This window comes from Bos grunniens, chromosome 26, assembly GCF_055505025.1.
Source record: "Bos grunniens cultivar Pamir isolate PY7600 chromosome 26, Bosgru_T2T1.0, whole genome shotgun sequence".
Lineage (NCBI taxonomy): Eukaryota > Metazoa > Chordata > Mammalia > Artiodactyla > Bovidae > Bos > Bos grunniens.
The window spans coordinates 13,929,056-13,956,504 of NC_141190.1; the positions used below are offsets into that span (position 1 = coordinate 13,929,056).

At 40.6% G+C, this 27,449-nt stretch overlaps 1 protein-coding gene across 28 annotated transcripts in view; it reads right to left on the reverse strand.

Annotated features, from left to right (window-relative positions):
* Positions 1–27,449, reverse strand: part of CPEB3 (cytoplasmic polyadenylation element binding protein 3) — a 348,047-nt gene that overhangs the window by 60,086 nt on the left and 260,512 nt on the right. For 17 of the 28 annotated variants that reach the window (XR_015155643.1, XR_015155642.1, XR_015155641.1 and 14 more), the window contains one exon: positions 27–3,811. The exons of 4 other annotated variants lie outside the window; for them this stretch is intronic. Coding sequence is in view for 18 of the 24 variants with exons in the window: in XM_086378570.1 (XP_086234696.1) it covers positions 3,584–3,811 (228 nt within the window). In the remaining 6 variants the exon portion in view is untranslated. Of the gene's footprint in view, positions 1–26; positions 3,812–9,851; positions 9,955–21,402; positions 23,175–27,449 lie in introns of those variants that run through there. 7 more of the 28 variants (XM_086378586.1, XM_086378575.1, XR_015155639.1 and 4 more) reach the window with 4 other exon arrangements.

The following is a 27,449-nucleotide window of genomic DNA, read 5'->3' on the forward strand; positions in this document are numbered from 1 at the left end:
AGGAAAAGGCTTGTCAAAATCTCACATGTTCTGCTCATTCTGTCATTTTATTACCCAATTATCCATTACATTTTCCAATCACTTTACATAACCAACCATTTTCATCGTTGTCACACTATTGTAAACCACATCAGCAAGTTAATACATAAAGCTTTGCATTTCAAAAAACTAGACACTTTAGTAACAATATTACAAAGGTTTTAGCTTCAAAAATAACTGAAAATGAAAAAAATAAACTTTTAAAGAATTAGCATCATAAAATTAATTTATTCCAAGTAAAAATACAAAATAATATTATGACATTGACCAGATATGAAAGTCCCTCCCAGAAACAACTCTATTAATGATTGAGAAAGCACTCCTTAAAGAAAATACGAAATAAAATGAAAAATATGTAAATATGTTTAATTTTTTTCTTAGCAAAAAATCTTTCTAAAAATAACAATGAAAATTTGTCTCAGTACAAAGGCTACATTACTATTGAAAAAATACCAGCATGAAGAAAAGGTACATATTTGACAGTAGAAAAATGATTTCAGTGAATCACAATGTCTAAAGTTTGCAATGAAAATAAATCTGCAATAAAGATTTATGCCTTTTTTCTTTTCTTTTTTTTTTCTATTTTTTATACAAACAGTACAAACAGTATTGCACATAACAACAAATAGTCGAGGTTAGGTTATAGCCTTCAAAAAATCGACTAGTTCAAGTGTCACATCAAGGAAAGGCCACAGCAGGACCTGTGATACCCGGGGGCTTCCCATTAAGTTGCAGGTCAGAACACCTCTGTGTTTTTAAAAAATAATTTTTTTCGAAGGACCCTCTCTTTTAATATAACATTAACAACTTGGGGGCACATTTATTTACAAAACAAAAGGGAACATGTTATAATTTAATAAACTAAAAAAAGTTCTCTTTAAAAAAATACAAACAGAAGAACTCTTTCACAATCCTGGTCAGTCGTGCACAATCAACGCTTGATTATAAATATACAAATTAAGGGAAAGTAGTTTCCACCACCTATTCACAACTTTCAGCACCAAATGGAGTTTATTTTTTGTAACCTATTCTTCATGACAATGTTTTTTCGCCTTCACGTCAGCTTTATGCTGTACAATCTTCCAGCATTTTTTTTTAAATCTCAGTGTTACTTTAGTACATGAAAGAGGGGTGCTTCTTCAAAAAGTTTTGCTTCTTTCACATAATTAGGTAGATTTCTGTAGGTTAGATATGATCTTTAATATTATAGTTATAAAGCTCTAACTTCTTCATTTTCAAAAACACAAATAAGCATGAAAAAAATAAAGTTACCCATCTGTTAAATCATTTTTCTTGCAGAATTAAATTAATATATATTTTTTCTGAATAAACTTACTTAGAAAATATCATTTTCTTTCCTATATTTCAAAATTGAGGTATTGCAAAAGATCATGTCAGTCAGAAAGCATGCCTTTTTCCTTAAAAACAAACAAACAAAAAAATCTTCAGCCAACTTTTGAAAACTGTCTAGAATACAAAAAGTAGTAGTGCATAACAAAATTTCTTGTACAGACGAAAAAAACCACAAACATAGAAAAAAACAAACGAAAACCACAGCTGGGCTGGGAAAAGCAAGTATTACCAAAAAGCCCAGAGGTAACCTCAAAGGGGGAGAATTCTAATCAGCATTTAAATCCAGTAAAAAACTATTTCGTTTTTTTTTTCTTTTTGAAAACAAACTATAGTTTGAGAGCTGGTAATTGCAACTAAACACTGAAGAAACAAAACAGAACAAAGCGCTGTTAACTTGAGACAGTACAAGGACATCACAGCAGATAAACAGCGACTTACATCTATTCTGCAGTGTCACATCCAGTCCGATTGTCCCCAGAATTCCAAAACATAGGAAGAAGGTTTAAAAAAAGACTTACACAGTCTCATAATCATTATGTGTTCATATATTACTATCTGCAGCCCAAGAGTGAATGCTAAAAAAATGTCCATGGTACTACTAGCAGGTCTGAATTCTATTCAAGCTTTACAGGATAAATCCAGGGAATTAAGTAGTTAATTTCTCACCCAGACAACCAACCCTGCTCAGGCCATCTTAGTTTGTCCAGACATTTCTTTAGCATCACGATCACACAACTTTCTTAAAATGTGCCTAGTTTGTCAACTGACAACTTATCTCTATATACTGTATATATTCCTAGTGTTTGTAAGCTAAGATGAGCTCTTTGGTTTTCTGGACAAGGTCTGAAGCTATGTAAAATGGTGCAAGCACTAGGAGATTGTAACTAAGAGCTCATGTGTTAGTTAATAATATACCAGTTATGAACTGTCAAGTTCGTTAATGTCTGACACAGAGGCTTTAAACAGTTAAAGTTTGATCACAGTTAGACATAATCACTTTACTATATAAAATAAATTGCACAATATATAACAGAGCACCGCAAAGTACTTCATCTACCATCCACAAATTTGCTTTAAGAATATCCTACACCTAGGTTTTATATTGGTTGTAATATAGGTCATTCTGTTATGGGCTCTTCCTAATTTCAGAAGCATTCCATTTATTGAGGCATGCCTTCCTCCAGTCAATTACCATTTCCTTGAATGAAAAAAATTTTTTCTTTAAAAATCAGTATTTTATAGCTTATATAGAGTCTTAATTTGTGCATTGTGGGAAGGTTTTATACTAGACATCGGATATAAAATTTATTGCATGCAGCAACCTGATTAAGTAAACATGCAGTCAGAAATAGTGACCTTCCTTTGAAGCTTTCTCAAGTCTATTCTGATCTCCTTTCGGCAGCTGATTCTATCCCTAAATCACAAAAGTGTGTTGTTGGGTTTTTTGTAATTGATACCTTAGCCTGAATAGAGTATTATGGTATTAATAATACCATTTTAATAGCAGCAAAAGCTATTGCAGCATAAATTTACATAACACTAAAAGATCTAACCAAAATCCTCAGCAAAACAAAAATCAAACATGAAGGAAAAATAAAGATTCAGCTTATGAGGTATCCTTACATGTCAAAACAGAGAGCAACTAAAGGCTTATTTTCATTAAGGGTTATCCTTACTCTAAATGACCCCAACTAATGATTGCTGAATTGTTGTGAAGTTTTTGCTACATCTGCCACCTACTCACGAGTATTACCTTTGGTAAGTCTTCTCCTAGGGGCGATTCTCTAAGTTTCTGAAAATAAGTGCATGCTCCAGTTCAAAAACGATCAGAACAACAACAACAACAACACAACAACAACAGACAAACAAAAAACCACAGACATCAACCTGATGGCCGCTGATGAGAATGGCAGTCTACAAGTGACAAATCAGGTGTAAGGAATCAAGGTACCAAGCAGACAAAGGTGAGAGTCAAAGTGCAAATCAGTACCGTTACACTCTGCAATTCTGCGTTATACTGGACACTGAGTTCAGTAATGTGACTGTAAATAAGAATAAAAAGACCCATTTCTTCTTTAAAAATCGAGAACAAATGCACAGATTTCCAGAACACTGTAAGCCCTGAGGCAGTGCCCTCTCTTTTCCCTCCTTGTTATCTACTCCAGTACTTGTGGCTGGGTCTGCCCTGGGCTCAGCTCCAGCGGAACGGAACGTGGCGAGGGCGGTCGCCTCCCTCCTTCACCAGCGGTTTGTGGAATTCCCGCCCGGCGCGGGAATGTATGCTCGCCCAGCAGTATTCGCAGTAATACTGCAGACAGGTGACGTTGGCACAGAAGAACGGGGCAAACTTCCCACCACAGCGTGTGCCCTGGCACTCATCACACATCTGATCATCCAGCACATATGGCTTCACTTCCACCTGGACCCAAAGAGGAAAGACAGGAAAAAAAGATTTTAGAAAAGCTTCCTCACATTTCTTCCCCTCGAGAGCTTATAACGTAGCTTAATATGTCTCAGTCAGGCTCAGTGTTGAACTCAGCTGGTTATCAGCAGTGGCTGAGTGTATGCGCTTTGGGATCTGCTCCTTGATGTGCTAGTTGTGTGATGACAGGTAAATTCTTAACCTCTCTCCGTGCTCCTGTTGGCTCCATCTGTGGGTCTGTAAAGTAGGTTTAACAGTGATACACAGACACACACATATCTGTGTATCTGTATGGGCATTACAGGGTCTGCATCAGAGTGCTGGTGAGGATTGAGAGGAAGTGTGTGGAAAAGCACATGAGCTGAATCCTGAAGGCCGGCAGCACCTGGCAATGTGTGACAGGCAACAGTGTTTCAGGGAGAGGAACCAGAGAGGACAAAGCCCCAAAGCAGGCAAATGGCAGGAGCTGGGTGGAGGGGAAGTCCCCCTCAAGGCCGGCAAACCCAGCTAAAGGGTGACCAACAGGGCTCTGGGCTTTGACATTTTAAACACAAGCTTTCAAAACACTAACCTCTCTCAGTACTGTTTACAATGGACCAGAGGGAAAGGAGGACAAGGGGGATATTAAGAAACTACTATAATGATTGAGGCTGTTTTAGTTTTAGATTTTATTGCCTTAATCTCCCTCCAAGACTGGAAGCTTCAATAGAGGACTTTTCAGCACAGTCCTGCAGGGGGCATTTTATTCTAAATGAAGCAATGCTATATTATATAAAAACCAGAAGAGAGGAAGGACAAAAGTCACCCCAGTTTTCCCCCATGTTCTCTTCCTAGAACCTCAGACAGAGAATGCCATTCGTGTTTTCATGGTGAATGTTAGAAATCAGTAGGAAGGAGGTAAGTCTCTGTGCGATCAGGCTCCTTCTCACGCCAACCTCAGAGCCATTCTGGGCAAGAGCAAGCAAGCTCCGTGGCCACTGGGGCTGTGGAGACAGGGACCCATGTTTTTTCTGATATGAGCCAACTGCCTGACGGGTCAAGCTGCCTTGACCAGGAACACAGCCAGGAGGTTCCAGCAGGGTCTGGGGCAGGGTACCCTGAGGCTGCAGGGGACAGGGTGGGATGAGCGGGGACATGAGGGCTGCTGGGACTGGATTCTTGTGTTCCTGGTCCTTCTCTTCTAAACGCCCCTCCACCGGCCTTCTCTGGAGTTCTGTCTCTAACCATGAGCTCAAGTCATCGGTCCTCAGCCAGCCAGAGACTTTTGCTCGAAGGCCCACTGGAGATGACCTGTCCCAGCCCTGTGGTTACCCAGGGGGATTCACTCTGGCTCCAGTTCCCTTCTCTTCCCCTCGTCAACCTGACAGCTTAAAGAGTGGGCTTCAAAAAAAAAATCTCACATTCATCTCTCCATCATAATTAAAACTGTCGTGGCTCTGAGGTCATCTGTCTGGTTCAGATCTAGGCCACATTACTAGCTGTGCAGGCCACTCAGGCACTCTGGGCCTCTGTTTCCTCATCTGTACCCTGGAGGAGAAGAGCTCCTGTGAGGAGCAAGTGAGCTGAACCACATCAAGCACACAGAACAGTGCCTGGCATGGCATAAGCCCTAGGTAAGCATCACTGTCACTCCTGCTTCCGCTCCAGTCCCACCCGCAACAGGCATCTGATGTGCCCAATGCCAATGACCTGGGCACTGGCCACCAAGCTCCAGGCCTTCTCTGGTTCAACTCTCCTGTGCCCACGTGAGCATTTGAATCATCTGCCTTCTCGCTGTCCCTCATCTAGTCAAAAGCCCTTCAGCTTCTCCCCTGCCTTCAAGAGTAGCCCAGCTGCCTCCGTGTAACAGCTGCTCCCCATCCCCTGCGACTCCAGGGTAAGCCACAGCCTTCGTGATCTGCCCGTCTCCCTCCCAACTAGTTCCCAACTCCAACGCAACCTGCTCTCTATTTTATCCATGCTTTCTTTCCCGGTTAAGTGCTCAACCCACCCAACAATTTCACATACCCAATGAAGTCCAGTCTTTCCTTTCTCTTTCTTTCTTAACATAAAATTAACGATCTTAGAGTGAACGATGCACTGGCTTTGATTACATTCACAACGTTGGACAACCACCACCTCTACTTAGTCCCCAAACATTTCATCACCCGGAAAGGAAGCCTATAGCCCACTAAGCAGTTACCCCAACCTTCTCTCCCTCCCCAGCCCCTGGTGACAACCTCTCTGCTTTCTGTCTCTGCCAACTTACCTATTTTGGATATTTTATAAAAATGGAATCACAAAACTGTGACATTTTGTGTCTGGCTTCTTTAACTTATCATAATGTTTTGGGATTTATGCATGTTGTAGCATGCAGCAATATTCCATTCCTTTTTATGACTGAATAATATTCCACTGTGTGTGGATATATGTGTATGTAGATATATACATAATGTTTTGTTATGCATTCATCGAAGGACATTTGGGTTGCTTCCACCTTTTGGCTGTCTTGAATGATGCTGCTATGAACATATGTATATATATGTTTATTTGAATACTTGTTTTCAATTGTTTTCAGTATGTACTTAGGAGTTGATCTGCTGGGGCGTATGGCAACTCTATGATTAGCTTTTTGAGCAACTGCTAAATTGTTTTCCACAGCAGCTGTACCATTTTACATTCCCACCAACAATGTACGAGGGTTTCAATTTTCCTGTATACTCAACCAACACTTGCTGTTTTCCATCTTTGTGATTAAAGTTATCACAAAAGAGGTGTGAAGAGGTGTCTCACTGTGGTTTTGATTTGCATTTCCCTACTGAATAATGATGCTGAGCATCTTTTCATATTCTTGTTGGCATTTTACACATTTGAAGAAAGGTCTATTCAAGCCCTTTGCCTGTTTTAAAAATTGGATTGTTGAGCTGAAAGAGTTTCTTTATAAGTGCTAGACACTAGACTTTTATCAAACATGATTGTGGGGGAAGGGGGCTGTGCTGGGTCTTCACCGTGGCGCACAGGCTTCTCCAGTTGTAGTGCTCAGGCTCTAGAGCACATGGCTCAGTGGCTGCAGCATGTGGGCCTCGTTACCCCAAAGCATGTGGGATCTTAGTTCCCTGACCAGGGATCAAACCTGTGTCCCCTCATTGGAAGGCAGATTCTCAACCACTGGACCAGTAGGGAAGGCCCTATCAGATATATGGTTTGCAAATATTTTCTTCTATTTTGTAGGTTGTACTTCACTTTTTTGAAAACATTCTTTAATTAAACTAAAAAGTTTAATTTTGACATCCAATTTTTTTTTCTTTTGCTGTTCTTCTTTTTTTTTTTTTAGAATTAATCTTTACAGGATAGGTCCCCCCGCCCCTTTTTAAAATTTATTTAATTACAGGCTAATTACTTTACAATATTGTACTGGTTTTGCCATACATCAACATGAATCTGCCATGGGTGTACACATGTTCCCAATCCTGAACCCCCCTCCCACCTCTCTCCCCATACCATCCCTCTGGGTCATCCCAGTGCACCAGCCCCAAGCATCCTGTATCCTGCATCAAACCTGGACTGGCGATTCATTTCTTATATGATATTATACATGTTTCAATGCCATTCTCCCAAATCATACCCACCCCCCCGCCACAGAGTCCAAAAGACTGTTCTATACATCTGTGTCTCTTTTGCTGTCTCACATACAGGGTTATCGTTACCATCTTTCTAAATTTCATATATATGCGTTAGTATACTGTATTGGTGTTTTTCTTTCTGGCTTACTTCACTCTGTATAATCGGCTCCAGTGTCAACCACCTCATTAGAACTGATTCAAATGTATTCTTTTTAATGGCTGAGTAATACTCCATTGTGTATATGCACCACAGCTTTCTTATCCATTCGTCTGCTGATGTCATAGCTAAGAATCCATTGCCAAATCCAAGGTCAGGAAGATCTGCCCCTATGTTTTCTTCTAAGAATTTAATGGTTTTAGCTCCCATATTTAGGTTAATCGATTTTGAATTAATTTTGTATACAGTATGAGACCAGGGCCCAACTTCATTCTTTAGCATGTGGACATTCAGGTGCCCCAGGACCATTTGTTGAAGAGACTATTCTTTACCCATTGAATGGTCGCAGCAAGCTTGTTAAAAATTAACTATAGGCTGACCTTCCTTAACTATTTCTGTCCCACAGGGAACTCCTCCTTCCTCCTTTGAACTTAATACTCCATTTTGCTCCTCTGGCATTTCCTATCTATAGTCCTGCCTTGGTCAGCATCTTTCCTTATCTTCAAGCACCTTGAGGACAGAGTCCTGGAGCAAGACAGGATGGTGGCAGATCTGTGGAAGCATGTGGTCTGCAGAGACAGCGGGCTCCTGGGGGAAGGGAGCTGCAGGCTCATTAGAGTATATATGAGCTGGACTGAGCTCCCTGCACTTGGAGGCCAAGAAGGAGCGAAGGGATGGACTGAGTGCCCTTTGTCCGAGGTGGGAGGACTACTCATAGGCAAGGCGTGCCAGGAATTGGAAGTAGTCAGCTTCTCCACCTGCGGTCCAAGAGCTGAGGGCTGCTCTGTTTCTATCACCAGGTAGACACCTGCACTCAGGGTGCTCCAGCAACCAGATCTGAGCCCCAAAAAGCCCAGAAAGAGGATCCAGCAGTAAGAGAGAGGAGGTCTGAACAAAGAGAATTCACACTCAGCAAAAAAAAAAAAAAAGCTGCCTGAGGTGAATGGGACGACAGCCCTTTGTAATATATACACACATGACGAGTATTTAAGGAGAATACTTAAGTGAGGGCACTTTCCAGTTTTTCATATGTATACATTAATGTTACTTTTGTTCAGGTGTATAAGTGACATTGTGGTTATACGGGGCTTCTGTCCTTCAGTTATTTTTAAGAGCTTAATTTTTTTTAAATTGAGGTTAAAGTCATAAAGAATTAACCATTTCAAAGTGAACAGTCTAGGGGCATTCAATACATTCACAATGTTGTGTAACCACCACCTTTGTATGGTTCCAAAACACTTTCACCACCCAAAGGAAACCTTGTACTCTAGTTTTGTTTTTTAGAGAACTTTTTAGAGTTACATACTGAATTATTTCAGTATGAAAAATTATATGATCTCTGGGATCTGCTTCAAAATAATCCTGAGTGAAGGTGGGAAAGTGGGCAGAGGTGTAGATGAAACAAGACTGGTCACAAGTCGATAATGATTCAAACTGAATGACAGGAACCTTGTATGTTGATAACTGTTCGAACTCTATGATGGGGTTCACTACACTATTCTCGAAGGACAAAGAAGCCTGGTGTGCTGCAGTTCATGGGGTCTCAAAGAGTCAGACATGACTGTGATGGAACAACACTCTTTTATTATTAAGACATTATAAATAAAGGTTATTTTATTTATATAAAATATTATTGTAAAAATTGTATTGTAAAAAATTATTGTAAAAAATATTATATAAAATATTATTAAATGTCTATTATTAAGACATTAAAAATAAAAATTATTAAGACATTATAAATAAATACATCAAAACTGTGACTTTTTGACTAATTATCAGATGAACTGAAGAGAGGATAACATCGTTGAGATTCACTTTAGTGGGCTAGAAGATCAAGGGGGTATAAATACTTCAAAGTTCTGGGAAAAAAATAATTTGAAGATGAGGGAAAAAAAAAAAGAAGAATTTGAGAATAGATCCAGGAGAACCTAATAACAAAACCTACATAACTTAAATAAACCTACATAACAAGAAGGGGGAAAAAGTGAGGAAATGTAATTAGATGACTAGAGTCCTGGAATTGCATATCAAAAACTCCACCAGTTCCAGTCTGGAAAATACACACCCTGAGGTGTATCCCAGATATTGAAACCAAGTTCCCCTAAAACCTACTCCCCCTGTCCAGTTATGATTATCCTCTCTATCTAAAACTTTATATATATATTTTTTAACTTTATATTCTTTCCTGTCCTAACCCCTGTTCCTCTCAGGATGGAGGAGTATCAAAAAAAAAACAAACAAACAAAAGGGGGAACTGCAATGGAGCAGGACGGTCTGGGGCTCTCTTGGTGAAAAAGCCTCTCTGTGTTCCTTGTTTCTTGTTTGTAGAAAAAGGCTTTAGTCTCCTTCCCAAAGCTCCAAAGAACAGATTCAAGCAGTTACTAATTAGGGGAGTGAGGAAATACAGAAACAAAGAAAAAACAGTCAAGAAGTAAGAGTCCCAGTTCCTCCTTAAGAGAAATTCATGACAATTTGACACGTATCTTTGAGCTATTCTGCAGGAACTAAGACCCTCAGCCAGGAGGAAGGTGGTGACTACATGCTGACCATAAGCATACAGACCCCAGACTGGTTGGAACTAGAAGGTTAATGATTAAGATTCTTGAGACACCACCCTGTTACCTCATCACCAACCAACCAGGAGAAAGTCATGTCCCCTGCAACCCTCACCCCAAATGCTGCCTTTCAAAGAAAGCCCTTCCCTGAAAGCCATAGGGAGTTCAGGTCTTTGGAGCATGAACTGCCCATTCTCCTTTACTGGTCCTGCAATAAACACTTCACTATAAGCCAGCATCAATGAAATGGCTTTACTTTGCCATGGGTGAGGGGATCCAAGTCCAGCTGTGTAATACCCATATGTGTACGGTTACTTTGTTTTTTTAGATTTTTGCTTCTATTGGCAATTCTGCAATAAACATACCTTTGATATGTTCTCATATCTGTGGTTTTACTTCTAAGCATTGGGATTATGTCATTAATGGCAACCAGCAGTAGGATTATTGGGTCAAAGAGTACCCAATACTCTTCAAAATGAGTATTTTGAAGAATTTGAAACATTTTGAAGAATTTGCTAGTTTGCCTCTTTAAAGGGTTGTAGCAATTCACATTTCTATCAGCAAATGATAAGTAGTTATCACCTCTTTTAAATGGTCTCCAGATGAGAATAAAATGACATTAATTTTCTTCTTCCTGACTACAAAGAAACCTGAACATCTTTTTCGGCGGATTGCCTATGAAATCTTAATGTGAATTATCTTTTATCCAGTATACCACTATGTTGTATGTCTTTTTCTTGCCAATTTATTAGAGTTCTTTGTATGGTATATATCTGTTAATTTTTTTTCCAGATCCGTAATTTGCCTGTTGACTTTTTTCAAGGCATCTTTGCCATTTAAATGTATTTTATTTTTACATAGTCTAATATATTTATTTCCTTCTGAAGCGTCTAGGTTTCTAATCTTTTTTATAAGAGTATCATCAATTTTCTACATTTAAGTATTTCTTTATGTGGATCCTATCTTTATGGTTTGTTTCATTACAAACAATTTACAATTTTTGTTCAAACTGTGACTATTTTCTCCCTTTTTTCCTAGAATAGCATAAAGCTGCTAATGTTCTTCTAAGTCTTCTTTTTTTCCCCCAAGGTTACAGTCCTTTCCTTTATTGGATTTCCAAATTTTAAAAACTTACAAGTCTCCTGACAAAGAAATGATATCTTGCTAGATAAAGGATTTGGGGGTCTTATCCTTTTATCTCAGACTGATTGACAGTATTCCTTGATGTTCAAGCTCCCAGTGCTGCATATGAAAACTCTGATGCCAGTTTTCTTTTTTCTTCCGTTTGTAGGAGACAGTAACTAGCTCTTTCACATGGAAATATACAATGTTTTCTTTTTATCTTCAGCGTTCAGAAATTCTAGTGTTATGGAACCAAACTTGGGTCTGCCTGCCCACCATACAGCAAAGCCAATTCACTGACACCAGGCTGTGGTGAAGGAACGTAAAGCGTTTGTTGCAGGGCCCAACAAGGAGAATGGGAAGCTCATGCTGAAAAGACCAGAACTCTCTGATGGCTTTTAAGGAAGGGCTTTAAAAGGTTACATTTGAGGTGAGGGCTGCAGGGGGCATGACCTTTTTCTGGTTGGTCGGTAGTGAGGTAACAAGGTGGTGTTTCAGGAGTCTTAATTATCAACTTGGCTCCAACCAGCTTGTGGTCAGCATGTAGTCACCATCCTCCACCTGGGGGCCGGGGCCAGGGTGGGGGAGGTCTTAGTTCTTGCTGAACGACTCGAAGATGCATCATATTGTTGTGCTTTCCCTTGAGGAGGAACTAGGACCCTGTTTTATCACTGAACTGTACTTTCTTGACTGCTTTCTCTTTCTTGACTGCATTCCCTCACTCCTCTAATTAGTAACTGCTTGAGTCTGCTCCATGGAACTCAGGGAAGGCCTAGGAGACTAAAGCCTCTTTCTACAAACAAGAAACAGGGGACACAGAGGGGCTTTTATACCTAGGAGACTATTTCAATTCTTAATACAGTAGCATGCAAGGAATAGGTGGTAGTTTAGTCGCTAAGTTGGGTCCAACTCTTTTGCAACCCCATGGACTGTAGCCCATCAGGGTCCTCTGTCTACAGGATTTTCCAGGCAAGAATACTGGAGTAGCTTGCCATTTCCTTCTCCAGGGAAGATCTTCCTGATCCAGGGATAGAACCTGCATCTCCTGCATTGTAGGCAGATTCTTTACCACTGAGCCACCAGGGAAGCTCTCCATTTCATAGGGAAATGGTTAAATACAATGTGGCACATCTACTCCATGGACTATCGCACAGTTACAAAAAGACTGCATTAGTGCTTCATTTGGGAGAGGGCGATGGCACCCCACTCCAGCACTCCTGCCTGGAAAATCCCATGGATGGAGGAGCCTGGTGGGCTGCAGTCCATGGGGTCGCTAGGAGTTGGACACGACTGAGCGACTTCACTTTCACTTTTCATTTTCATGCATTGGAGAAGGAAATGGCAACCCACTCCAGTGTTCTTGCCTGGAGAATCCCAGGGACAGGGGAGCCTGGTGGGCTGCCGTCTGTGGGGTCACACAGAGTCGGACACGACTGAAGCGACTTAGCAGCAGCAGCAGCAGCAGTGCTTCATTTGGAGGGATTTCAACAGCAGGGGGATATTAGGATCTAGTGGAATGATGGATACAAACACCTACTGTAAACTGAAGAACACTAAACAAACATTAGGTCAAGTAATACATTCGTGCTGATACTTGAAAATGCAGTTATGAATAAACTGCACCTTCCGTAGCATTATTGGGCACCTGCTGACCTGGGGAGTTCATCTTTCAGTGTCCTATCTTTCTGCCTTTTCATACTGTTCACGGGGCTCTCGAGGTAAGAATACTGAAGTGGTTTGCCATTCCCTTCTCCAGTGGACCACATTTTGTCAGAGCTCTCCACCATGACTTGTCCATCTTGGGTGGCCCTACACAGCATGGCTCGTAGTTTCATTGAGTTAGACAAGGCTGCGATCCATGGGATCAACTCCTAGAGTTGGTGATGGACAGGGAAGCCTGGTGTGCTGCAGTCCATGGGGTCGCAAAGAGTCAGACACGACTGAGCAACTGAACTGAACTGCACCTTTCTGTGTATTCAGGCTTCCAGCTGAGCTTGGCACCAGTATTCTTCACCACATGGGGGTTTGAGGGATCCAGTAAACACAATACTCAAAGATGTGTCAGAAAGCCCTATCAGTCCAGAGGCACCAGGCACAGGCACATACTGATGCCTTATTTAATCAACTTCTTTAAGGAATAACAGATTTCTCATAAGTTACTTTTCCATGAAGCAGACATTTTTCCTTTACGGTGCTAGACATCTTGAATTTTGATATTTTTTTCCAGAAATCTTCCTAAAATGTACTATCTATTCTTTCCCCTCTCAAGCAAAGGGTACTACCAACGTCCTTTACAGTACGGTAAAAGGTGTCTTGCAGGTAAGACAATGCAGTGGACAGTGTTTCTGTCACCTCCTTCAAAATGTGTCTGCCTGCTACCACTGTTAATAATACCTTTCAAAGACCCTTTACAATTTTGCAACTTCAAATAATTTTTAAACTGGATTAAAAGCTAGATAATCATATTCTCTGAGACTAGTACATTAAATAAGACTCTGAATAAAGCTGAAAAGTAAAGGATGTGACTTTTGGACCACCATAACCTCTCAAAGGGTACCAGTCACATGGTATCTCCGACAATATGTATCAACAAAGAGAAGTAGCTGCATGAAGGACATTGGTAGTTAGGTGGTCCTTAAGTTAAAGAAGAGTAATTATTTTCACCCAAATGGATTAATTTATTTGATGAATATTTATGGAGCACCTAGGCTATTTTGGCTTCCCTGGTAGCTCAGTTGGTACAGAATCTGCCTGCAAGTGCAGGAGACCCAGATTCAATCCCTGGGTCAAGATCCCCTGGAGAAGGAAATGGCAACCCACTCTAGTATTCTTGCCTGGGAAATCCTGTGGACAGAGGAGCCTGGTGGACTACAGTCCATGAGGTCGTAAGAATTGGACACAACTTAGCGACTAAGTCACCACCTATTCCTTGTATGCCACCGTATTAAACACTGAAATATAATGGAGAATAAGACATAGTTCTCCCTCAAAACAGTTTATGGTCTATTTGAGAGCTTCTTAAAGGCATTCCCAACCATCTGCAGTGTTTGCCGTATCCAAACACCGTCTGTACTATTACTTGATGTTTTACTTGACTATCTAAATTCTATTTTTCGCCAATACACAATACATAACTATTAAAAGAAAAACAGAAAAAGAACAGATGTATATATAACTGAATCACTTTGCTGTACACCTGAAACTAACTCAGCACTGTACATCAGCAATGTGTGTGCGTGTGTGTGCATGCTCAGTCATGTCTGACTCTGTGCAACGTCATGGACTGTAGCCTGCCAGCCTCCTCTGTCCATGGGATTTTCCAGGCAAGAATACTGTAGTGGATTTGCCATTTCCTTCTCCAACACTGTAAATCAACTATCCTCCAAAATAAAATAAAATTTAAATTAAACTTTAAGTAAGATAAAAACAGGTTTCTCTGTTAACCACCTAAATCACCATTAAGGTATCATTAAGCTATGGCATTTTGGAGACACCCACCTGCTGGAATCATATTGGAATCATATTACTGATCTACACTACCATTAAAGTTCAAATACTAGAGCCTGACACAGAGCCAATCAAATCACCAAGCTGATCTTATTGTTCAAAAAGGTTTATAGGACCAGGAAATGAAAACTTCCAGCAGAGAGAAATGCTCGAGTTCATACACACACCTAATGGAGATGAGCATGCCCAAGGATGCTGAAGAACATGTGCAACTTATTGATGAGGGGTAACTATTAAGGACAAGGAACACTGATGTGGGATGCTGGATAAATGGCTATAGGAAGATGGACAAGGGGAATAATATATGCAGGGTGATATAGATGGGAGGAAGCCATACTTTAATAATAAACTGATCTCAATGCTAATGCTGCTGTGCTTCTAACAAACTAGGGAAAATATTTCAGTCTGTAGTCTTGATATCAGTCAACAAAATGACCTCCCAAAGTAAATAAAGCAATGACTAATAGCTCTTGGTAGCAAAGAGGTGATACCCAGGGAGACCATAAACTAGTAACAGGTCCAGAGTTCTCTCTCCTTGGACCTGAAAGGCTGCAGAAATGAGAAAGAAGGCATTAGCCAAGGTCAGGCTCAGCTTGAATTATGTGTTAAAGGTTATGTTAAGAACAGTTACAGGATGGACCCTGCTGCAATCTGCCCTTTGGTGACGGGAAAAAACAAATTAAGTCTGTCAGATACTCAGCCATCCCAAGGAAGGTAAGGCTTGTTTTCAGGTGTCTAGTAGAGAAGGAGCAGCAGTGATTTCAGATAATGGAGTCAGAGTGGACAAACTGGAGAGAGAGGCCAAGTGAAGAGGAATAAGGTATAATTTAATCGGGATAACTGTCTTGGAAGGCCTGCCCAGAAGTCAGGTAGGCCATTTCTTATCATCTGGAGCACCATGCTTCCTGGAAAGACCATTTTATTTGGTATACAGAGAAGTCTGGCAGGATATAGTCCATGGGGTCACAAAGGAGTCAGATACCACTTAGTGACGTAACAATAGCAACAACCAATGCTTTAAACATAATGTGCTCCTAATCTTCTTGGCATGTGCCACAGAATACATCTTTCCAGGTCTAAAATCCACAATAACCTCATTACCATCCTCCCCACTACACACAGTGTCTTAAGAGTTGCTAAAGAAACTCCTCCACTGGCAGGCAATACTGAGAATGTTTAAAGATAAATTTTTAGTTTTTTAACTGACTATGAACTGGAATCCTGCTGTTCTGAAAGTAGACGACAGATGCCTAGGAAATTAAAGCAGCAACATGAAAATAGCTTTTCCTTAGCAACAAACTTACCCACAACCTTCCAGATAGAGCAGATTCACAGTTAGTAATTTCAGTAGAAATATGGGGTAGATTAAGGAAAATGAGATGGGAATACCAGACCACCTGACCTGCCTCTTGAGAAACCTGTATGCAGGTCAGGAAGCAACAGTTAGAACTGGACATGGAACAACAGACTGGTTCCAAATAGCAATATACGTCAAGGCTGTATATTGTCACTCTGCTTATTTAACTTCTATGCAGAGTACATCGTGAGAAATGCTGGGCTGGAAGAAGCACAAGCTGGAATCAAGATTGTTGGGAGAAATATCAATAACCTCAGATATGCAGATGACACCACCCTTATGGCAGAAAGTGAAGAGGAACTAAAACGCCTCTTGTTGAAAGTGAAAGAGGAGAGTGAAAAAGTTGGCTTAAAGCTCAACATTCAGAAAATGAAGATCATGGCATCTGGTCCCATCACTTCATGGCAAATAGATGGGGAAACAGTGGAAACAGTGTCAGACTTTATTTTGGGGGGCTCCAAAATCCTGGCGTGCTGCAATTCATGGGGTCGCGAAGAGTCAGACACAACTGAGCAACTGAACTGAACTGAAGGAAAACATAGCGGAAATGGGTTAGATTTTATCTTCTCTTTCCCTTTTCAAAGGATGGGACTGACCATTTTTCATATTTTTAAGTGCTAGGGGACGAAAGGTTTTAAAATATCTTTGTATGCGTCCCACCACTAGGCATACTTACGTGTGCGAATGCTGACACCTATGCTGTGTATGTCTACAGAGCACACAGAGATCTGTGAGCGTTCTGTTTGGCCTTAAGGTAACTTTTTCCATGAAACAAAGAAGGTCCAGCTGACAAAATCCTACACAATCCATAGATTCACTCTCTACTCTGGTTTCCTTCCATGCTGCTTGGGAGTGGGGCTGGAGGCGAGAATATAAATCAGCCCAATATAAATCTCCCAGTATGGTGAACAAAGGGTAAGAAAATCATTAAAGATCTGTGAAATGCATGACTGCCATGGCATCACCACCCCCTCAACCCTACAGGATGTAGAAGTGCAGAGCCCTCTGGCTCTATCCATTAACTGGCTATATCATAACCTTGCAGGCATCAGTTTCCCCTACTATATTAGAGGTTTGGGTCAGCTCTTCCAAATAAGAAGAAGCACTCATCAAGAAACTGCTGACTGACTGATACCCCTGTCTTATGGGGTCAAACAACTTGAATGTCTTAGTGAGGTAAATACTTTAAAAAATGGTGGCTGTCTTTTTTCCATTAATAATCTCATAAACAACCTCTATACTCAAATATGGGAAGGAAAGAAGAACATTTAATCACTCTAAACAGTTATATTAAAAATGATCACAATTCCATGGTAGAAGACACAAAAAGAGTGTGAAGGACAGAAGAGATGAGGGGTTGAGACCACAGAAGGAGAGACAAGACAAAAATGTCCCACGCAGTTCAGAGAAGAGGAATTATTTCTCTCTCTTTCTTTAGATGACCCAAACTCTATTTAAAAAACTTTCTAGTCAAAGGTTCTGAGACTCCCAGTGCTTCAAAATAAGCCCATGTGGTATTATTTCAGACAATGTTTGAACTCACTCCTGGGTATTGCTTCCTTTCAAAGGGTCAAATCAAACATAGCTACAGCTACTGCTGGGAGACTTTAAAGCCAGATCAAGGCAAGAACCAGTAACAGCAGAAAATTAAAGGCTGGGTTGTGGGAGTTCCAGACTATGGTTAGAAGCTGACATAGTTTGGGAACAGGTTGTCAGAGCCTTCACTTCTTTGGTGTTGAGTCATCTCACCTATCCCAGCTGTGGCCAGGGACAAGGCGTAGTATTATCAGCACTGTGTTAGTGTGGTTACTGGGTCAGATTAATCTTCATGAAGGCTAAAAATACAAAGCCTTTGACAGTCTTTAGCTAAAATTAGGCCCAATGTGTTTTTAGGTGAAGAGAGAAAAAATGATTAAATATGTGAAGAACTTGAAGTGCTTGCAAAGAAAGGTGCAGTGGATAACATCTGATTAAATAAAAAATTGGCTATTTGGAAAATAAGCTACTGAAAGCAAATATTCCTGTGCTGTGGCTTAACTATCACAATGTTCCTTAAATAAAAGTATCAGAAAGCTCCAGATTAGCTAACAAAGTCAGATTCCCAGGTCCTCTCCACTAAACTAAAATAGAGGCAAAGAACATTATTTCCCAACGGTATTGTTGCTGTTAAGTCACTCAGCTGTGTCCGACTCTTTGTGACCCCATGGACTGCAGCATGCCAGGCTTCCTGTCCTTCACTACCTCCTGGAGTTTGCGCAAACTCAAGTCCATTGAATTGGTGATGCCATCCAACCATCTCATCCTCTGTCAACCCTTTTTCCTCCTGCTCTCAATCTTCCCCAGCATCAGGGTCTTTTCCAGTGAGTTGGCTCTTCGTGTCAGGTGGCCAAAGCACTGGAGCCTCAGCTTCAGCAGTAGTCCTTCTAATGAATATTCAGGGTTGATTTCCTTTAGTATTGACTTGTTTGATCTCCTTGCTTATCCAAAGGACTCTCAAGAGTCTTCTCCAGCACCACGGTTTGAAAGCATCAATTTTTTGGCACTCAGCCTTCTCTGTGGTCCAACTCTCATGGGATACTGATTTCAAAACTATTTTCCCTTTTTGTATAGGGACTACATATAAGAAAGATACAATAGATAATCTCAAATAATCAAAAGATGAAAAACTAGAAATACTAAAGGGAATATTGATCACACTGTCAGTGCCCTCCCCAGCATCCTTGAATATGCAGCTGCTGTTTGCCTGCCCAACCCCAACGTTTGTAGATCAAAGATATCCATCCAGCAATCCCATTTCTGGGTAGTTAAGAGAACTGAAAACAGGATCGTGAAGAGATATTTGCATATTATATTCACTGCGGCATTAATAACAACAGCCAAAGTGTGGGAGCAACTGAAATGTCTACTTACAGACGAATGGACAAAGAAAATGTAGTATATACATAAACTGGTATATTATTCAGAATTAACAAGGAAGGAACTCCTTTCACATATGACAACATGGTGAACTTGAAGGCCAACATGCTAAGTGAAATAAGCCAGTCACAAAAGAACAAATACTGAATGATTCCAAATACTCATTTATATGAGTTACCTAAGTAGTCAAACTCACAGAAAGCAGAAAGTGGAAAGGTGGCTGCCAGAGACTGGGGGCAAGGGGAACTGGGGAGTTGCAGTTCAAAGCATATAAAGTTTCAGTTATACAAAATGAAAATGCTCTAGGGATCTGTTCAGTAAAATACTGGGCTTACAGTTAACAGTACTGTGCCACACGTGTAGAGATTTGTTAAGAGGGCAGATCTCATGTGTTCTGTCACCACAATAAGAAAACAAGGAAAGAAGCTATATGTGTGAGGAACAAACTTGGAAAAAGAGCCAAGGAAAAACAATCAACTGTTTATTAAACTTTTGAATTTGAGCATGAAAGAAAAGAAGCTGAAAATACTGTAATTACTCAACTGGGTTCCCTAGAACGTTATTCCCAAAAGATGATACATTTTAGAAGAGTTGTATGATCAAAACATTTGTGAAAAACTGCATATTGTTTCCTTCTTGGGTGTGTTCACTATGAAGATTAGTATATAAAAGACTCCAAGAAGTCCCAGAGAAAACCGGCCTAGTTAACATCCTTTAAGAAAGCATTTCCAAACCCATTTGACTCAGAAAAGGATTTCTTTTGGTAAAATAAATATTAAAAATACAATGGATTCATGTTTTATGAACAATGTACAAAATGATGATTTTAAGAACTAATTTTAGGGATAGATTCCTGGGCAGGGAAGACCTTCCTAGTGAGAATTCCTCCTCCTCTTTCAAAAACTCAAATAACTAACCAACTTTACCCTTACCTTGCCTGAAATATTTAACTCTTTTTATCATGTGAAATTCCAACCAGATGTCTAATGATCTTCCAGAAGAGCTCAAATACTAGTCATTTATGATTTCATGTAAATTAATGTGTTATCAGTGTGACTGTATATTGACAGAGTGCTTTACAGCCTTCAAAACCACTTTAACACACATACACGCACGTCCTTCCTTCAAGGTATACAGTAAGTAAGTATAGTTAAGACTAAACTTCAGATTAGCTGATTCTAGTCTAGTATCCTTTCTACTAGTAAAAAGGCTCTACAGATCGAGTTGGTAAATGATACTCAATGTCAACTGCATGATGTATTTTAAGTTATAAATATTTTGGCTTTGAAATTCTGAGGCAACAACGTGATCAAGTGGTACTAAACAACAGCTGAGGTGGAATCCCTGAGATTTTTATAAAGAAATAGTTCACATAAATCAAATCATATGTTTTTGTTAGATTAAGGGAGACTCAAATGATTCTATCCTTACAAATTTCTCAGGACCATGGAGAATAGACAAAGGGCAGAAAAATGGCCATGTAAAAAGACTGCCCATTTTCTAACGGTCTCATTTTTCACACTGCAGAATCTTTCATATGTAAGTGACCTAGACTTGAGTTACAAAGAAAACTGGATTTAGCAGAGCTTTCAAATCTTAAGTGCTCATTTGGCATCACTTCTAAAAATACCATTAAAACAGACAGAATGGCTACAGGTGCCCTCTTTTGCCCTTGTTGTACTTAAACACTTTAAACTGTCCTAGTTTTTCACAGAAACACTGTTCAAAAGAACGTAAGGAAAATTTAATCCTAACATTACACAATTTCAGGCTCAAAATCTTTGTATTACCAGAGAAAAGATGCTGATAGAAATACCTCTTTCTAGACTAAAAAGAGGAAAAACCTTCAATCCTTTAAATAGAAAATGCATCCAGGTATTTACATCTTTAAATGAAACTTGAGTGTCTACATGCTTGTCTTGACTAACATCTAACCAGTCTGTCTGTAGATTGTCACTTTTGTTAAATTTTTTTTTTTTTAGTGTCAACTTCAACTATTTCATTATCCTTATATTAAAGATTCTTAGTGGAACTGAGCAGGAACTTTAAAGGAAAAAAAGAATTAACTGTTAGCCTTGGACATATGCTTAGGAGATAAAAGCTCTGTTCAAACAGGCCAGGTTCAGCAACAATATAAATCAACATCTGTACAGCCTCGTAACTTTCCAGAGCACTTCTTCACCTTCACTGTTTATCTGTGTAATAAACCGAAGATTTTAGGCTAGATGTTCTTACTATCCTGGGACAGTAAAATCATTAAAATAAAGCCTCTCAAATGTTAAGTACCATGCCCAAGGTCACACTGTGACTGGGAGAAGAGACAGGAGTATAAACAGATCTCCCAATTTCCAAGCCGGGACACTTTTTCACTATAGCGTGGTTCTGTGGGTGGTGAGAACACGAGTGGGTGTGAGGTGTACCTTCCCCCTTAGATACATAAATACCCCCCATTAGCTTTAGGGAGCCTCTGTTACCCATAAGAGTGTATGCCAAGGCGAAGAAAGGCTGAGAACCCTGTGCTGGGTATCATACTACCTTGATATTGTTGCTATAGGGACAGATAACCAATTGGCTGATAACTGGTAAACATTTAGCCATAAAGTATGCATAAATATAAGCCTTAAAGGACTTTTTTCAAGCTATTATTAACATCTCCTTTGAAGTAAAAACTGAAGTATGAATTGCATTTGTCTCATTTATAATAATGATCAATAACAAGGGTCATTATGACAGTGAAAATGCCAGTTTCACTAAATGTTACAGTCCAGTGGAACTGCATTGGCTCATACTGACTTGAAAAAAGGTTTACATGAAGACAACACAAAAAATAAAAGCAGGACAACTGCAACACAAAATTTCAAACTCCTTTTGTTAGTGTTCAAAATAACTTATAGACATACTGGCAAACCCTGAGAGCAGACTCCAGATGTGTCCGGCTCTGTGCAGTGTATGTTCAGCTGAAAAGTTACATGAACTATGGAAACACATATAAAACTAAAGCACCTGTAATACAATTCAGGAGTTCCTACCCTGGTTTGTGTGAAAAGAAAGAAGTGGGGTTAAAGAAACAGTAGACCCTAGATGAACAGCAAGGTTTGGGAAGGGAGTTCCATGAACAGAGGCAGCTCTCATGTCAATTAATGACAGGTGTCTTGAGAGTCTGTCTCCAAGCCTCTCCTAGGCTCTCTTCTGCTGTAAATAAACCGGTTAGATGAGGTCATGCCCAAGTTAAAGTCCAGCTTTAATGGACTATAAGTGTTAAAGAATACTTTTTGATATGCAAACAGCAAAACCTAAACATCTTTATTAATTCAAGTGAATGCACTTAACTAAGTAAAAAAAGAAAGCTGTGCAGAGTGCCCTCTGGTGGACAGCTGGACAGGCCGAAGGAAGCTCTCAAGTCATCAGCATTCATTCATTCAAATATAATTAATTAATGTGGGTCCACTGTGTGTCACTTATTGAGTATCCAGGAGTTAATACAAGAGACACAATCATTGCCCTCACTGATTGTACGGTCTGGAAGCGACTGAGTGAAGTTGCTCAGTCGTGTCTGACCCTTTGCGACCTGTGGACTGTAGCCCACCAAGCTCCTCCGTCCATGGGATTCTCCAGGCAAGAATACTGCAGTGGTTTGCCACGCATAGATGGACATTAAACAAAGCATTGCTTCCTTTTTGTTGTTCAGTTGTTAAGTCGTGTCTGACTCTTTGCAACCCCATAGACTGTAGCTAGCCAGGCTCCTCTGTCCTCTACTGTCTCCCAGAGTTTACTCAAATTCATGTCCATTGAGTCAGTGATGCTATCTTATCATCGTATCCTCTGCCATCCCATTCTTCTTTTGCTTTCAATCTTTCCCAGCATCAGGGTTTTTTTTTTTTCCAATGAGTTGGCTCTTCACATCAGATGGCTGACATATTGGAGCTTCACTTCAGCATCAGTCCTTCCAGTGAATATTCAGATTTGATTTCCTTTAGGATTGCTTCATTATAGAGGTACTGAATGCCACAAAGGAATAACAGATGGGATTATGACAATGATCTATGGGAAAGCTGTAAACACCACTGAAGAAAGGATTCCTAAAATTGTCACAAATAAGGAAAAGTGGGTTTTAGGCAGGAAGAGGTAACTATCCATAATCACCCTGTAAAACACGAGAAAAAGACCCAGATGAGGAAACGGGAGCTGAAGCAGAGGCAGTATGTAGTACACGGAAGGTCATGTAGGCAGTGTTAATTGACTTTGACCTCGAACCTAAGGGCAGTAGAACATAATCAAAAGGTTTAAGGGAGGGAAAGATGTGATTTAAATCATGATTCTTTAAAGACTGCTTTAGATTTTTTTTTTTTTTTCATTTTTTGTTTATTTCTGGCCGTGCTGGGTCTTTGTTGCCACATGGACTTTTCTCTAGTTGTGCTGAGCAGGGCTACTGTCTAGTAGGGCACGGGCTTCTCACTGCAGTGGCCTCTCTCGTCACAGAGCATGGGCTCTAGGGTGAGCAGGCTTCAGGAGCCGCGGCGTGCAGGCTCAGTGCCTGCAGTTGCCGGGCTCTGGAGCACAAGCGCAGTAGTTGTGGATCATGGGCTTAGTTGCTCTGCAGCATGTGGGATCTTCCCAGACCAGGGATCAAACCCACATCTCCTGCACTGGCTGGCAGATTCTTTACCACTGAGCCACCAGGGAAGCCCAAAGTGCTTTAGTTTTTAATGCAAAGAATGAATTGGAGATGGGCTAAAGTTGAACTGGGGAGACCAATGAGGAACCAATTGTAGATGTCCAGGTGAGAGATGCCAGTGACTCACGCCAGTATCACTGACAGCCTTCCAGGGTTACTCCCAGTCCCTGCTCCCTCACATATCATCCTAATTTATTCTACACGCTTACTGAGTGTCACCCATGTGCAAAGTACTCCCATTCAGACCTCTGGGCACAGTGGCAGAGTCAAGATCATGGCAGCAGTCCTGATCTGTAAGACAGTGGTCGCCATCTCTTTTGGCATCAGGGACCCGTTTTGTAGAAGTTAATTGTTCCATGGACTGAGGTGAGGGAGATACTTTTCGGATGATTCAAATACATTACATTTATTGTGCACTTTGTTTCTAATTTAATGCCACTGCTGATATGACAGGAGGTACTGGTCCATGGCCTGGATGGTGGGGAACCCTGCTGTAAAGAACCACCATTTAGAGTTTCTTCCACCTCTGGAGTCTTCTCACTGCTGTGCAAATGTGGCATAAAGCTTGCTGATGTGTAGATTTATCAGCCCACTACAACAGGTGACATATTCTTGGGGGACCTTAATTAATACATAGCAGGGGGCAGAAATTTGCAACAGCCCAGCCTACCTTGTTACTGTGACTTTGAAGAGCACAGGTTAATAAGTAGGATTCCCTGCCTCTAATGATCCCTTCGAACTGTGGTGCTGGATTTGTATGGTATATGAATTATACTTCAAAAGGGTATAAAGTCTTACCTTTTAAATTTAAAAGTCTTACCTTAAAAATTAAAAAAACCACCTTTTGCCTAAAAGGTGAAGAGATACCCCACATCCAAGGTAAGAGAAACCCAAGTTAGACAGTAGGCACTGAGAGAGTGCATCAGAGGGAAGACAGACTGAAACCACAGTCACAGACAACTAGCCAATCTGATCACACGGACCACAGTCTTGTCTAACTCAATGAAACTAATCCATGCTGTGTGGGGCCACCCAAGATGGACGGGTCATGGTGGACAGGTCTGATAGAATGTGGTCCACTGGAGAAGGGAATGGCAAACCACTTCAGTATTCTTGCCTTGAGAACCCCATGAACAGTATGAAAAGGCAAAAAGATAAGATACTGAAAGATGAACTCCCCAGGTCGGCAGGTGCTCCATATGCTACTGGAGATCAGTGGAGAAATAACTCCAGAAAGAATGAAGGGATGGAGCCAAAGCAAAAACAACACCCAGTTGTGGATGTGACTGGTGATAGAAGCAAGGTCTGATGCTGTAAAGAGCAATATTGCAATGGAACCTGGAATGTCAGGTCCATGAATCAAGGTAACTTGGAAGCGGTCAAACAAGAGATTGGCAAGAGTGAACATCGACGTTTTAGGAATCAGCAAACTAAGATGGATTGGAATTGGTGAATTTAACTCAGATGACCATTATATCTACTACTGTGGGTAGAAATCCCTTAGAAGAAATGGAGTAGCCATCATGGTCAACAAAAGAGTACAAAATGCAGTACTTGGATGCAATCTCAAAAACGACAGAATGATCTCTGTTCATTTCCAAGGCAAACCATTCAATATCATGGTAGTCCAAGTCTATGCCCCAACCAGTAATGCTGAAGAAGCTGAAGTTGAATGGTTCTATGAAGACCTACAAGACCTTTTAGAACGAACACCCCAAAAGGATGTCCTTTTCATTATAGGGGACTGGAATGCAAAAGTAGGAAGTCAAGAAACACCTGGGGTAACAGGCAAATTTGGCCTTGGAGTACAGAACGAAAAAGGACAAAGGTTAACAGAGTTCTGCCAAGAGAATGCACTGGTCATAGCAAACACCCGCTTCCAACAACACAAGCGAAGACTCTACACATGGACTTCACCAGATGGTCAACACCGAAATCAGACTGATTATATCCCTTGCAGCCAAAGATGGAGAAGCTCTATACAGTCAGCAAAAACAAGACCAGGAGCTGACTGTGGCTCAGATCATGAACTCCTTATTGCCAAATTCAGACTTAAATTGAAGAAAGTGGGGGAAACCACTAGACCATTCAGGTATGACCTAAATCAAATCCCTTATGACTATACAATGGAAGTGAGAAACAGATTTAAGGGACTAGATCTGATAGACAGAGTGCCTGATGAACTATGGATGGAGGTTCATGACATTGTACAGGAGACAGGAATCAAGACCATCCCCAAGAAAAGAAATGCAAAAAAGCAAAATGGCTGTGTGAGGAGGCCTTACAAATAGCTGTGAAAAGAAGAGAAGCCAAAAGCAAAGGAGAAAAGGAAAGATATAAGCATCTGAATGCAGAGTTCCAAAGAATAGCAAGCAGATGAGAAAGCCTTCCTCAGCGATCAATTCAAAGAAATAGAGGAAGACAATAGGATGGGAAAGACTAGAGATCTCTTCAAGAAAATTAGAAACACTAAGGGAACATTTCATGCAAAGAAGGGCTCAATAAAGGACAGAAATGGTAGGGACCTAACAGAAGCAGAAGATATTAAGAAGAGGTGGCAAGAATACACAGAAGACCTGTACAAAAAAGATCTTCACAACCCAGAAAATCACAATGGTGCGATCACTCACACTCACCTAGAGCCAGACATCCTGATGTAAAGTCACGTTGGCCTTAGGAAGCATCACTACAAAGAAAGCTAGTGGAGGTGATAGAATTCCAGTTGTGCTATTTCAAATCCTGAAAGATGATGCTGTGAAAGTGCTGCACTCAATATGTCAGCAAATTTGGAAAACTCAGCAGTGACCACAGGACTGGAAAAGGTCAGTTTTCATTCCAATCCCAAAGAAAGGCAATGCCAAAGAATGCTCAAACTACTGCATAATTGCACTCATCTCACACGCTAGTAAAGTGATGCTCAAAATTCTCCAACCCAGGCTTCAGCAATACGTGAACCATGAACTTCCAGATGTTCACGCTGGTTTTAGAAAAGGAAGAGGAACCAGAGATCAAACTGCCAACATCCGCTGGATCATCGAAAAAGCAAGAGAGTTTCAGAAAAACATCTATTTCTGCTTTATTGACTATGCCAAAGCCTTTGACTGTGTGGATCACAATAAACTGTGGAAAATTCTTCAAGAGATGGGAATACAAGACCACCTGACCTGCCTCTTGAGAAATCTGTATGCAGGTCAGGAAGCAACAGTTAGAACTGGACATGGAACAACAGACTGGTTCCAAATAGGAAAAGGAGTCCGTCAAGGCTGTATATTGTCACCCTGCTTATTTAACTTCTATGCAGAGTACATTATATGAGAAATGCTGGGCTGGATGAATCACAAGCTGGAATCAAGATTGCTGGGAGAAATACCAGTAACCTCAGAAATTCAGATGACACCACCCTTATGGCAGAAAGTGAAGAGGAACTAAAGAGCCTCTTGTTGAAAGTGAAAGAGGAGGGTAAAAAGTTGGCTTAAAGCTCAACATTCAGAAAACGAAGAGTATGGCATCTGGTCCCATCACTTCATGGCAAATAGATGGGGAAACAGTGGAAACAGTGACAGACTTTATTTTTGGGGGCTCTAAAATCACTGCAGATGGTGACTGCAGCCATGAAATTAAAAGACGCTTACTCCTTGGAAGAAAAGTTATGACCAACCTAGACAGCATATTGAAAAGCAGAGACGTTACTTTGTTAACAAAGGTCCGTCTAGTCAAGGCTATGGTTTTTCCAGTGGTCAGGTA